The sequence below is a fragment of the Manihot esculenta genome, chromosome 7 (genome assembly GCF_001659605.2).
Source record: "Manihot esculenta cultivar AM560-2 chromosome 7, M.esculenta_v8, whole genome shotgun sequence".
Taxonomy (NCBI): Eukaryota; Viridiplantae; Streptophyta; class Magnoliopsida; order Malpighiales; family Euphorbiaceae; genus Manihot; species Manihot esculenta.
This window is the reverse complement of record NC_035167.2, coordinates 30,449,508-30,462,900: the sequence shown is the minus strand read 5'-3', so window position 1 is coordinate 30,462,900 and position 13,393 is coordinate 30,449,508. Positions and strand designations below refer to the sequence as shown.

General features: G+C 26.5%; 1 protein-coding gene across 1 annotated transcript; it reads right to left on the bottom strand.

The window, feature by feature from the left end:
- Positions 1 to 3,205: 3,205 nt before the first annotated feature.
- Positions 3,206 to 6,452, bottom strand: LOC110619798 (auxin response factor 18). Its single transcript, XM_021763353.2, has 4 exons — positions 6,163 to 6,452; positions 4,915 to 5,995; positions 3,545 to 4,443; positions 3,206 to 3,423 (listed from the first exon to the last, which is right to left on the bottom strand). Exons 2-4 carry the CDS (start codon positions 5,986 to 5,988, stop codon positions 3,354 to 3,356), a joined length of 2,043 nt encoding a protein of 680 aa, XP_021619045.1. The 5' UTR covers positions 5,989 to 5,995; positions 6,163 to 6,452; the 3' UTR covers positions 3,206 to 3,353.
- Positions 6,453 to 13,393: the final 6,941 nt, after the last annotated feature.

Sequence of the window (13,393 nt, the reverse complement as noted above, 5' to 3'; positions counted from 1 at the left end):
AAATTCAACTATCAGTTAATTATTCAATATTAAATTTAATAAAAAAATTAACTCATTTTAATTTATTTACTAAACAGATCAAATATAATGAATTATTCGATATTAGATTTAATAAAAAAATTAACTCATCTTAATTTATTTACTAAATAAATTAAATTTAAACTTATTAATAATTAATTTAAATTTAATTGAGAAAGCTTAAATTCGATTCAAATTCAAAAAAATTTAACAAATCAAGTTTAAAACCGAACAATATAGGGCCAAGAGGCCCTAGCGGACTGAAATTTTTTTAATTATCTAAGTATATTTATGTAGTTTTACATAAAATATATAAAAAAAAAAATCATTAAGTTTTACATAAATTCTTGTAAAAATTGATTTTAAATTAAAAATAAATTTTATTAAAATTATCAAAATTCTGCGAGAAATGATTTTATCTAAGGCCACTTGTACTAAATTTATTTATTTAGCTCTTGGAATCTTTTTTTTTATTTTAACTTTAAATTTATTTTGTTATTAATAAATGTTGTTTTAGAATTTAATTTAATCTTAATTATTAATATTTAATGTGTTTATAATTTATATTAAGAAATTTATTATATTAATTTATTAATTTTTGAAAAAATAGAGTCAATCTTAATTTGTATTTTTAATGGTAAAAAATTGACTAAAGTTTAGATTTTGAATATTGTGAAAATATTAATAGTGGTGTTAAAAAAATATTTATATTTAGTTTAAAAATAATAAGAATAATAAAGAATATAAATCAATTTAAAATTTATTATTATTTTATTTAAAATAAATCAATTCTACTGAATTCTATTATCTTACAAATTTATTTCAAATAATTTTTTTTATAAATTGAAATCAATTAAATTATATTAATAGAATTTAATTTCTTTTTTTTAAGAATTATATTCCAAATAAAGATTAAAAGATTTTTTTTAATTTAAAAAATTTTCAATCCAAAAAAAGTGAAAATTTTGCATGATTTTATAAGGTTTTATTTAATTTTTTTTTTTAAAATAAATCTTACCAAATAAGAAATAAATGATTAATTAGTGAATTATATTAATCACTTGTTTGGTATGATTAATTAAAAAAAATTCAAATAAATATTTAAAAAAATTCAAATAAATTTTTATAAAATCATATCATAATTTTATTTTTTTAAAATGGCATTTTTTTTTAATTTGAAAAAAATTAAATTTCTTCATCTCAAAAACATTATTAAAAAATAAATTATTTCAATTGAATTATATGAAATACTGAAAGGTATATTTATAAATATTAATAATAAACTTATTATAGATATATTTCAATTAATAAAAAATAAAAAAGAATAATTGTAATTTAATTATAATATTTTATTAACTTATTAAATAATATTTTATTTTTTATTTATTAAATAAAAAATTTAACGTTTAAATTAATTCAGATTTATATTAAAAAAGTAAAAACATTTCATCTCAATAGTCAAACCCAACTCCTAACAATTTAGTTTTGACCAGGGTTAAATTCATTTAAGGCCCTAACTTTGTGGGTTAACCATGGTTAGATTTAGACCAAACTTTGTGAATAAGTCAGATTAACCAAGGTTATTGGTCAAAAGCAAGACATCAAGACCAGCTTGTTACCTATTGTTAAGCAAGTTCTTGATTTTTTGGTCTTATGGACAAGATTTGTTTATAGTAATTTTAGGGATAAGAGGAGGGTAAATGTGGAAAATGGCTGCCAACATAATTATGTTTAAATGATCATTTTACCCTTTGGGACTTAGGGTTAATTAAATTAACTTTTCGGGTCTAAATTCGGATTATAAGAATCTCATTGGCATTTGGCTGAAATTTATTATTATTTTTTAAAAAAAATTGGGCTAAAAAATTGTTATTAATTTGAAAATCAATTTAAAAATATTAAGTGAGCGTTTAGATTAAAGGTTCAAAATAGATAAACCTCATCACGTATTGCATTTTAAAAATTTTAAAAATAATTTTTTTGGAATGGGAAAGATGAAAATTCAAAACTCAAGTATTTTTATTTACTACCATTTAGTCGGTTCGATTTAAAATTAAACCGAATCAAATAAATTAAAAAAATTAAAATTTTAATATTTATGAAAATCAAATCAAATTGATTTTAATCAGAAAATAAATTGAATCGAATCGATCTAATTCGATCTATTCAGTTTGGTTTGATCAGTTTAAATTTTTAATAAATTTTTTTATTTTTTACACTTTATTTTTAATATTTTAAAATTTAATTGAAATATTTTAATTTTAGTATGATCTAATCTCTCTGTATTATTAAAATAATATATTATTATCACTAATCGGTTTGATTTGATTTTTTTAATTTTTTCTGATCAAAACTGAACTGAATCGAAATAATCAAAAATTTTGAAATTAAAAATCAAATTAAACCGAAATAAATAAAAAATAAACTGAATTTTTAAATTAATTCAGATTTGAACCGCTAACCCAATTTACTTAACCGAATTAGGATGGACTTTAAAAATAAAGTTTTTCATAAACAACTGCTGCAGTTTGATGCTAAAATGGCTGCTTTATATATATATTTTTAACATTATATATATAAAAAAAACTATTTGATTTAATAAATAATAAAATAAAAATTCAATATAATAAATTCATAATTATATATTTATTTAATAATAAATAAATTATATAAATATACCCTATTAGTCTGCTTGCATATTAAACCTCTAATTATATTATAATTATTATAATTAAAATATATATATATTATTTATTTTAAAATTAATATATGTAAAATAATAATTAAAATGGGTGTGGTGTGAGGGTGACATTGAAGCAAAAACATTGCAAATGCTTGACATTTTGTGTAAAATCTTTGTCTAAAAATTAATTGTTATGAAATGGACTTTGCACCAATATGCAAAAAGAAGCAACAAGTGGACATCTCTGCTTTTCAAAGGAAATTATTCCAATTTTTTCTCAATTTATGCATTAAATGATGCCTTTTACCTCGGCATCCATTCAAGTTTGAAATTCATATATGCAATGCCGTGTTTAGCTTGGTGATAAATTCATTTAAATAAATCTAAAAATTTTCAGGTTCATTTAAATAAATCTAAGAATTTTCAGGTTCTAATAATTTACTTCTGGCTTGAGTGCATTTTGTGGGTTCAATTTTAAATTAAACTAAATTTGAAAAAACAATAGAAGCAAGAAAAACAAATGACTTGAAATTCTACACGGGATGGATGTAGTAGGCATAACCAAATCTAACCAATTAACAAAATAAGTTGAAAGTTGCAATTAAAAGAAAGGATTCACAAACTGTACATTTTTAACAGAAAATCTGATTTTCTATCTCCCTATGTTGTCGCTGCCTGAATCTGAAAGGAGGGTTAATACCTTTGCTGTCTTCAAAAGCTCACTGCCATGAATATCAGAAATAAAATCCCTTAGACAACTTTATAACACAGAACCAAACCAAAGAGATCAATAGAATTAAACAAAACAAAAGGGAATTGAACAGAAAATTTATAAGAAATTACCCAAAGGGCTCATCTCCTGTGTGTTTTATGGCACCGGCTGCATCTCGGTAAAGCACACAGCTTGGCATATCTGAATTCTCAATGCTAAACATGTTTGCCAACTTTCCATGCAGTTCTTCACATGAACCGACGAGCGAGAGGTCAAGAGTTCGATCCACGTCTTCCGATTCCAAGAACACCTTGCAATGACTGGTTTCCGAGGAAAGATTAGTTTTCCAGTGATCTCCATACCTGGGAGATCCTTCATCTGAAGAATTTTCCAGCTGACAACTCTGATGAAATACAGAAACTGATCCATCAGAAAAATTTGTTGTCTTCTCTGGATTTCCATCCGAGGAACTATTTCCATTAGTATCACCGGAAAATCTTTGAGAACCCTGCTGTTCTGTGAAAATAAGCTGACCAAACAATAAGATGTGTGGTTCCTTAGTTTCACTGCTTTCCTTTGAGCTAAGTGTGGGATTTCCCATTGTTAACAAGCAAGATATATTCTCATTGCTTTCGGTAATGCCCATGAAGTTGCGACTGGGGATTCTAGAAGTTGGTGCAGAATGATTAAGCTTCTGGAAACCAACCGGAAACAGACCCGAGTGCAGTTTGTTGAAGTGGAGATCTGCCGAAGATAATTCAAACGGAGTATGCCTGGCTCCCTGTATGCCTGCAGGAATGTTATCTGAGACACAGCATAAGGGACTGTTCGAACTGAGGGGGTTGCCGGTAAATGATGGCACTGGAAATTGGCTGATTAGAGAAAAGTCTGGGGGTTGTGGAAGTCTCAACTTTTTTCTTGGAGGTGAGAAGGGCGAGAGATGAATGGCGGGCATGTTTGGTACCAATTCAACCAGCCATGGGCTAATACGCTTTACATTTTGGAGTAAATCTGGTTCGTCCCACGATACCTAAAAGATGATATTTATTGAAAATGATATTTAGAAAGGAAATTGCAATCAGAGTCAAGAAATGAACTGCATGAAGGCAATAATTTCATTATGAAAATGATAAGCTCAAACTCAAAGGCAAATTATGCATATTAAATCCAAAGCAGTGAATCAATATCCTCATCAATTGTACAACTCAGCAATCTGACAAAAAATTATTCGGAGAAAATCTTAATCATGCCTTCGGTGGATATTCACAGGTCAACCGAAAAACACCATTTGATCTAAAATGAGTACAAAGCCAATACAAATTTTCAGGAAAGTAAATATGATGGAAAATATTTCCGATTTGCTGGTAGTAAATGCAGATAACAACACCAGCATCATGTGACAATAAATTGAACCAGTAAGAAGTGAAACCATGGAGATTCAAGGCATAAAAGATCTACAAATATCACAGTTTTCTAAACACTAAATCAGGATGTAGAGTACCTGTAGTAGTCGCCACGGAGAGCTAGGCCAACGGATGGGATCAGCAACCTGAACAGAAGATATAGTACCCATGAACCAGCTAATCCTAGATGAATCCTCTGTCTCAAAAGCCATTTTGAATCTCATTCCTGGACACCACTGAATCTGCATTGCAGCCCTCACAGCTGAGGCCCTAACAAAAAATTCTGGAGTACTTGCTCTTGGATAGTAGACAACCTCAAAGGGCTGCCAATTGGCTGCAAGAGTTGCAGCCTGAATAACAGATTCAGCCTTCAATTTCCCCTTCATATCACCATTACCATTTCTTCCCATCAATTTGTTCTCATCTTCCCTCAAAAACCCAGAATAGTCTGCAAAAGAGTTCCACCCAGATGGATACTCATTTCCACCACCAATCCCTCTCTTGGCACGTCGAATCCCCACACAAAGATCTCCATTTTCCGCCCTCAAAAACACAATAGAATCCCCAGCTACAAGTTTCTTCTGGTTCACAAAATTACTCCACCCAGTAGTCAAGAGATGCCGTCGAGGAGTCCCTCTATAGATATGCCTAAACTTCCAAGTCTCACCATGCACATCCTTGACAAGAATGGTCTGCACAGGAGGCTCAGCACTATAATCCAACCTTGGAAATATAGTCTCAGCGCAATAACGAGGCACAGAGAACCCACCACCATTATTAGCATCAGATTGAGTCAATGTCTTGGCGAAAGAAGCAGGCTTCTCCGGAGAAGCCGTTCCATCAAACAATCCACCATCACTGCTATCTTCCAAGCAAAACACATCCCTCTCACTCAACGGGTTGAGCCTAATTTTTGCAAAAACCTCATCAGTTTCAGGATCTGCCAAGTACTTGATGGCAGATACCTTGCAAGGGATCATTGCAGGAATCTTGCAATGAGAAAAATCTACATTTCCTTGGGCATGTTCGGCATGCCCCTGAGGAAAGTAGAACACTTTGGAGTTCACAGGAGGCATTTGGACCATACCACCAGCACAAACATGCCATAATTGTGAATCTAAGCACTTCTCTGCAACTCTTTGGGATTTCATAACTCCAAAGTCTCTAATCATCTGCTAACTGCAACAAATTTGGAAGAAATACATCGTGATTTAACAAATAAATTGAAACCCAAACAGCAAAATTTGAGATAAATTAACAATTTCTCAAGAACAAAAACAAAATCTATGAGAAAAACGCAAGAACTATCATTCATAAGGGGATAAAAAGAGGAACAAAAGAAGCACCTTTGATTAACCTTTCAAACCTCCAAGAAAAACCCAAGAAGGTTTAGAAACTTCAATTTCCTTCCAGCTAAACAAACAAGGAATATAGAGAAAGTAAGGTGAGAGAAAGAGAGAGAAAAAGGAAAGACAGAGAGTGAGAGTTGAAGTAAAAGATTGAAGCTTGAAAGAGAAAGAGAGGATGGGATGTTGGTTTTTGAAGAGGTAGAAGTGTGGATGTGTTGAAAAAAGCTGTATGTTATTCTTCCATGGTTTTGGTTCACAAGTCCACTACCACAGACAAATACTCGGGTGGAATTGATCCAATCAACGACACTTCATTATTTCTTCTCTTTTTTTTTGGGTAATTTTCAGTAATTTCATTCCCATTTTTCACTTTTATTTTCTTATTTATTTTTTTATTTTTTATTTTTTATTTTTTAATTTTCTCAGATCTCAGACTTGTGAGAAAAAGATAAAAAAAACCACTCGACAGTCAACAGCCAACACCCGAATGCCGAAACTTCAGCATGCTGTTCAGGAACTTTGTTAGAGGAGAAAGAAAACAAATCTTTGTATATTACAAAGGACAAGAGATAGGATACCACCTTTTTAATTAGTTATAAATTATAATGTTGATTCTTGGAATTGTATTTGATAAACTGAGAATTTGTTCATGCTTTTCTGCTTAACTTTTCAATTAAAATATTTAACTTCAAAATATTGAAAAAAAAAATTCAAATTTTATAATATAAAATATTTTATGTATATCTTATAAATGTTTAGACTATAATTAATTAATAGATTTTACATTTGAATTTTATTAGATAATTCTTATATATTTATAAAAAAAATTACAAAAATAAATAATTAAATCACACGAGATAACATAAAAGTCTATTAATCCAAATAATTTTAAAAAATTTATCAATTCAATGATTAAATCGAATTTTTAAAATGGATTATAATTTTAACTATGAGATTAAATTAATTTTAAATAAAAAAATAAATCTATGGCTCATCATTTTATGTTTCTTTTTCATTTTTTAATTAATAATATTTTTAATATATTTTTTTGAAATATAAATTTTATTAATTATATTAATAAAAAATTTAATCTAAAAAAATTCATAATAATCCAGACCATCAAGTCTTCCCCAACACCCAATTTAAAATACAAAATATTAAGTGAAAAAACCTCATAGTAACATCAAAATGTAAAGTACCATTCAAAAAATAAAAGTTATTAAATAGGACTAACATAGGAAAAATCCTCTCTAATTAGCACATAAACAACTATATTTGCTTGTCTTTCGACTCACGAAAAGGTCCAATGAGATTATTACATCAAAAGGTCCAGTGGGATCATTGCATCAAAAGAATCCTATAATCATAAATAAGTTAATCAAATTCGAAAAAATCCTCTTATTGAGATAACGCAACATCAACCAAACCTTTCGAATCGAGCTCAACATCCACACTGATAATATTATAGGATTAAGTTACAATAGATATTCACGTAAAGCATATGTTTCAGCCATTTTGAGCTTAACATTATAAGAAAATATTGCAATAAACGACTAAAAAGAATTACGCAAGATAGTACCACACCTAATAATTTAAGACTAACTAATTACTCCAGCATTACATTGCATTTAAATCTCTCAATACTAGTGCTTGCTAATGACAGTTCATGACAGTTGATGGCTATCAAATTCGGAGATCGAAGACTTAACCAAGAAGATAAATAGACTTCCCCTATCTGAATAATTTGATGAGAAACTGAGTGTTGATCATGCTATAAATGAGCATTTCTCCTATTCCAGTGGTTCCATAACAGCATACATGACTTGCCCTACAAAGAGATATCAGACGCTCAATATAGTTTGAATCGGAATATAACTATTAGGCATATTTTGATACAGAATAGAAAAATCGGAGATCTTCCAACACTCAACCGTAACAGAACAATGAAAAAGGACCGTCTATTTAGAGTGTTATATCCGTTTATCTGACTGTCGAGAAATACTCAAAAAAATATTTAATACACAAGCAATATCACTAGGAAGCAATAAAAACCATCCACAAATTTCAATCTACTCCTTATTAATTAAAATCGAAACTCTGAAATCTTTCAGCTATCTACACAAGATGTTTCAATAAAGAAATTATCATCTCGGTTAAGCCAAGAATTCTCCTAAACCTTAATCAATTCACTATTATCTACTCTCTACTTGGTATCAATATTTAATAATATTTTTAACATATTTGACAATATAATCTAAATATTTTTCATAAATTCATAAATATATATCCTATTTTTTCTATATCGAAGAGTGTGAGAATATAATCATCAAAATATCTAAAAAAATAATAGATGCATCCTAAATCAATGCAACAGTATAAGAAAAAAAAAGTTAATTGATGGATAGCTTTCTCGTAACTCTAATTAAAAAATAAGCGAATATAGTATCAAATGAAAAGAATAAACCGTAAATAAAGGGTATAGTTTAACGAAGAAGATAAATTGAAAGAAATCCTAAAAGTTTTTGATAAATTAAACGACTAATAATTAAAATGGGTGTGATGAGAGGGTGACACTGAAGCAAAAATATTACAATACTTGACTTTTTGTAAAATCTTTGTCTAAAGATTAATTGTTATGAAATGGACTTTGCACCAATATGCAAAAAGGGGCAACAAGTGGACACCTCTGCTTTTCGAAGGAAATGATGCCATTTTTTTCTCAAGTAATACATTAAATCATGACTTTTATCTTCCAGTAATCAATGGTGTATATATTGTACACTCATTTATTTTTACTTTTTTAGAACAATCATCTATATAGATAATGGCTCAATTCGGTGATATTAATTATTTTTATTTTTATATTTCAGTCAATTCTATTTATTCAATTACGGATATTTTTTTGTTTTGAAATAAAAATTGAATATTAAAAAATTATAACATAACCGTTTTTCAGATTTATTCGAATATATTGTTCTATTGTTGATTAAATTAATATTTTTTAAAAAATAATAATAATTTAATATATATGCATTTCAATCAAGTGAAAATAAAAATGATAAAAACATTCTAGAGAATCTCAAAAAAAACCTAGAAGAAGAAGCAGAAGAGGCTGAAAGAGACACTCTAACCAGACATAGAAGATACAAATGGACATGAGTTAAGAATTGAAAACAAACATTGATAAAGACATCAACATTTGTCTACCCATTCCAACAAACTTCTCAATCACTTGACCCACCAATTAATTATTTATTTTTCATTAAGTGACTCTCAACAAGGTTAGGTTGGTGGAGTTTCCTTATCTTTTTTTTATATTTTATTTTATTATTTTTTCATGCATATATCATTTAAATAATAATTTTAATATATATATATCATCTCATCCCACTAAATAGATTTTAATTTAATAAATTTTAAAATTACATATTTAATTAAAAACATGATGAAAAATAATAATTTTTTTTAAAAAAAGTTAGGTTAGGTGTGTATAAGGAATACAAGCAGCCTCACTCGTGTCGTTACTTGTCACACCATTGTTGGGCTCTGCCGACAAATTTTATGCTTCTCATTTTTTTTTATTTAAAATAATAATAACAATAATTCTCTCGAATAATAATATATTTATTAATTAAAATAATTTTATTAGAATTTAAAATTCTTAATACACAATCTCATGCAAGGTAATTTATTGGATAAAATATCTACGTATTTGTGAAAATTAATTATTTTATATATTTGATCAGTAATATTGTGGTGTGTATTTATAATATTTATAAAAATTAAATTAAATTAATTTTAAATAAAAATTAATTTGATGAAATTAAATTTGATTAATTAAATTTTTAATGAATTTTTTATTTTATTTTTTATATTTTATTTTTAATATTATAAAATTAAATTAAAATAATTTAATTTTAATGAAGGCAAATGCGCTTAGGTTGTCCTTACCTGTCTTTGAAATAATAGGACTCCTTTGTCACTGACAATGCTGTCACAGTCAGAAAAGCAAAAAGCAAAATACATCGTCTAGCTCTAACAGAAGCAGGCAACCGACAACCGCTACGACAGAGGGTAAAAAGTAAAACTCAGAACGGTAAATTTCTTAAACGGGACTCAGCTTAAGCTAACGTGACAGCTAAAAGACAAATGGAGAGACGTACGAGTAAAGAATTTCCGTCACGGAAGCTTAATGAGAATGGACGCGTGTCAAAGATTGATCTGCTTGAGTGGGCCCACAAGGGCAATGTGAATTTCGTCAGTGATGGGACATGACTCGTAGGGTCCCACAAAGACAGAAGGGAGCAGAATCTCTGTCGTTACTTATAGGAATGATTTAAGCATTCTTATTACCGACGCGCAAGAATTTTTTAATTTTCTGACAATTTCGTAAATTTTACCCAATTGTACAAAAAAATTTTCATAACTCTCTGTTTGGATAGCGTGCAAGAGAGGAAGGAAAATATTAAGAGAAAAATACTTTTTATTTTTACTCTTTATTTTTCTTTTTCATTTTTGAAGTGATGAAAAATTAAAAGAGGAAAAAAGAATATAAATTTATTATTTGGAGTGATGAATTCCAATACAAATACATTGATTTCTCTCCCGCATGAGAATAACATAAAATCATTGAATTTTATTTTTCATTTATTTAAAATTTTAATCTTATATTTGATGAATTCAAAAAATATCATTTTCTAAAACCAAATATCTCATTTTAAATTTAATTTTCTAAAATTATGTTTACTAATTTGGTTATTGCTGATTTGATAACCCTATTTTCTACTGCTTCTTTAGATGGTTACAAATTTATTTTATTCTTGGTTATTTTGATGTTGAAAATTAAATTTCAAATAAATTTATTTTATTTTAAATAATAAAAAGATAAATTCTTAAAAATAATATATCAAGGTTTTATTATCGTTTTGTTTAAATTTAAGTATTATTAAAGATTTTATTGTTTATAAATTACCATAATTTTAAAACAAATTTTTAGATTTTTAGTTTTGGTTCTTTAGTTTGATTGATTTGGTTTTAGTTTTGATTGTTATAAATTGAAATTAAGGGATAATAGTGAACAATTACTTAAATTGAAGGGTGTCGGATGAAATTTGCTTACTATTATGCTAGTTGGATTAATGTAGGGGTGAACATTTGGTCGGTTCGATTTAAAATCGAATCGAATTAAACAAATCGAAAAAAGCAAAATTATAGTATTTATAAAAATCAAACCGATTCAGTTCGGTTCAGTTTGGTTTGATCGATTTTAATTTTCAATATTTTTTTATTTTTTATATTTTATTTTTAGTATTTTAAAATTTAATTAAAATATTTTAATCTTAATATAATCTAATTTTTCTATATTATTGATAATAACATATTATTATTAATAATCAATTCGATTAGATTTTTTTGATTTTTTCTGATCAAAACTGAATCAAACTAAAATAATCAAATTTTTTAAAATTAAAAATTGAATCGAAGTAAAATAAATAAAAAATCAAATTAAATTTTTAAATTAATTCAATTCGATCAATTTTTTCGATTTGAATCAACGGTACTCAAACTAAGATAAATATTAATTTGAGAATTTTTTTCTTTAAAGAAAAGAAATAAGTACAATGATTAACACAAGGTTTTTTAGGTAAATTAAGATGAGTATTTAAAGCTAAAATTAAATTTATATTTTGTATCTATTTATTTAAAAAATAACTTATATTTGAAAAATATTTTTTTAAAACAAGAATTCATAAAAAGTTATTTTCAAATAAAATAATTTCAATTTTTCATTATTTAGTTTTAATTTAGAAAATAAAAGATATTAATAAATTTATATATAATAATATTAATAAGATTTCTCAAAATATAAATTGACTTAATTTTTTTCTAATTAAAAAATATTTTTTATTAATTAATTTTTTTAAATATTTTAAATATAAAATATCTTTTATAAAACAAACATTAAATACAGAAAAAAAAGGAGGAGTATGTCTAAGAAAGTGATGATAAGGCAGGTAATTAGAGGCACATCATACATTGATAATATAATAGAAATGTTTCCTTTGTTGTTTCTGCCCAACCCAACACCTAAAAACATATCAATTGACTCATCAAACAACACTTCACCATCTTTATATATATAACTACTATTCACACATTTATGCTCTTCTTCCCAACTGTCTTCTACTCCTAAATCATTATACTTTGAATTTTTATGTTCATCTTTAGTTGAATTTGCCTAATAAACCACTATGCTCTTATTGAAAAATAAAAAATATTGTACCAATTTAATTTAATTATTTTTTTTATTTTTAGTATGGTTAAAATAAAACTGTATTGTAATTGATTAATCTGCAAAAAAGAGAATCTGAGCTGATTGGTGTCTATAATAATTATTCTGATACTCAAGTCAGTAAACCAAAGAAAAGAACGAAAATAAGGAATTGTTTAACTAAAGAGCGAAAATAAAGAATTGTTTATAAGTTAAAAGTAATTCCGTAAAGACTATATATTTTTATTTTTATAATTATTAATTTTTATATGATAAGAAAATAGAGTTAATTATAGTATTTTTTTTAAAAATTCGACAATTATACAGTCAGCTAATTGATTAAAGATTTTATTGGCTAATTTTGTGATTACAAGCATAATAGAAATGGTAATTTTATGTAAAGATTCGACTTTTTCAAAAGAGGGTGAATATTAATAAAAAATCAGATTTTACGATGTTCGGGTATTTTTTTTCACGGGTGAAATCACGTATCGGTTTATTAAACTTTAGTTATGTGATTCTGTTTCAGGATGATAGTTTATAACTTATTTTGGATGGTTATTACTTAAATTTAAAAAAAAATAAAAAAAAAATTAAAATTACCCCTTATAAATTTAAATTATTTTCTTGCAAAATATACGCTAAAATTTAGTGAAGAGAGGAAAAAAAAAGCCAATTAATTAAAATATAGTTGGAATCCTGATCCTGAAGCCAAAATGTCCCAATTTTCGTTAATGAAAAGAAAGTTAACTTTCCAGTAAAGGTAAAAATATATACTTTTAATCGAGTTTGAGTTTTTTTTATTTACTTTTTATGTGATATTTATTTTTATGATGAAAAGGGAGAGCGTTACTTTCTATTACGTAATTTATTAATTATATTTGATTTTTATGTTTTTTTATATTAAAAGAAAAAAATAAAATATATTTTATTAAAATTAAAACCCAATATAAGGCT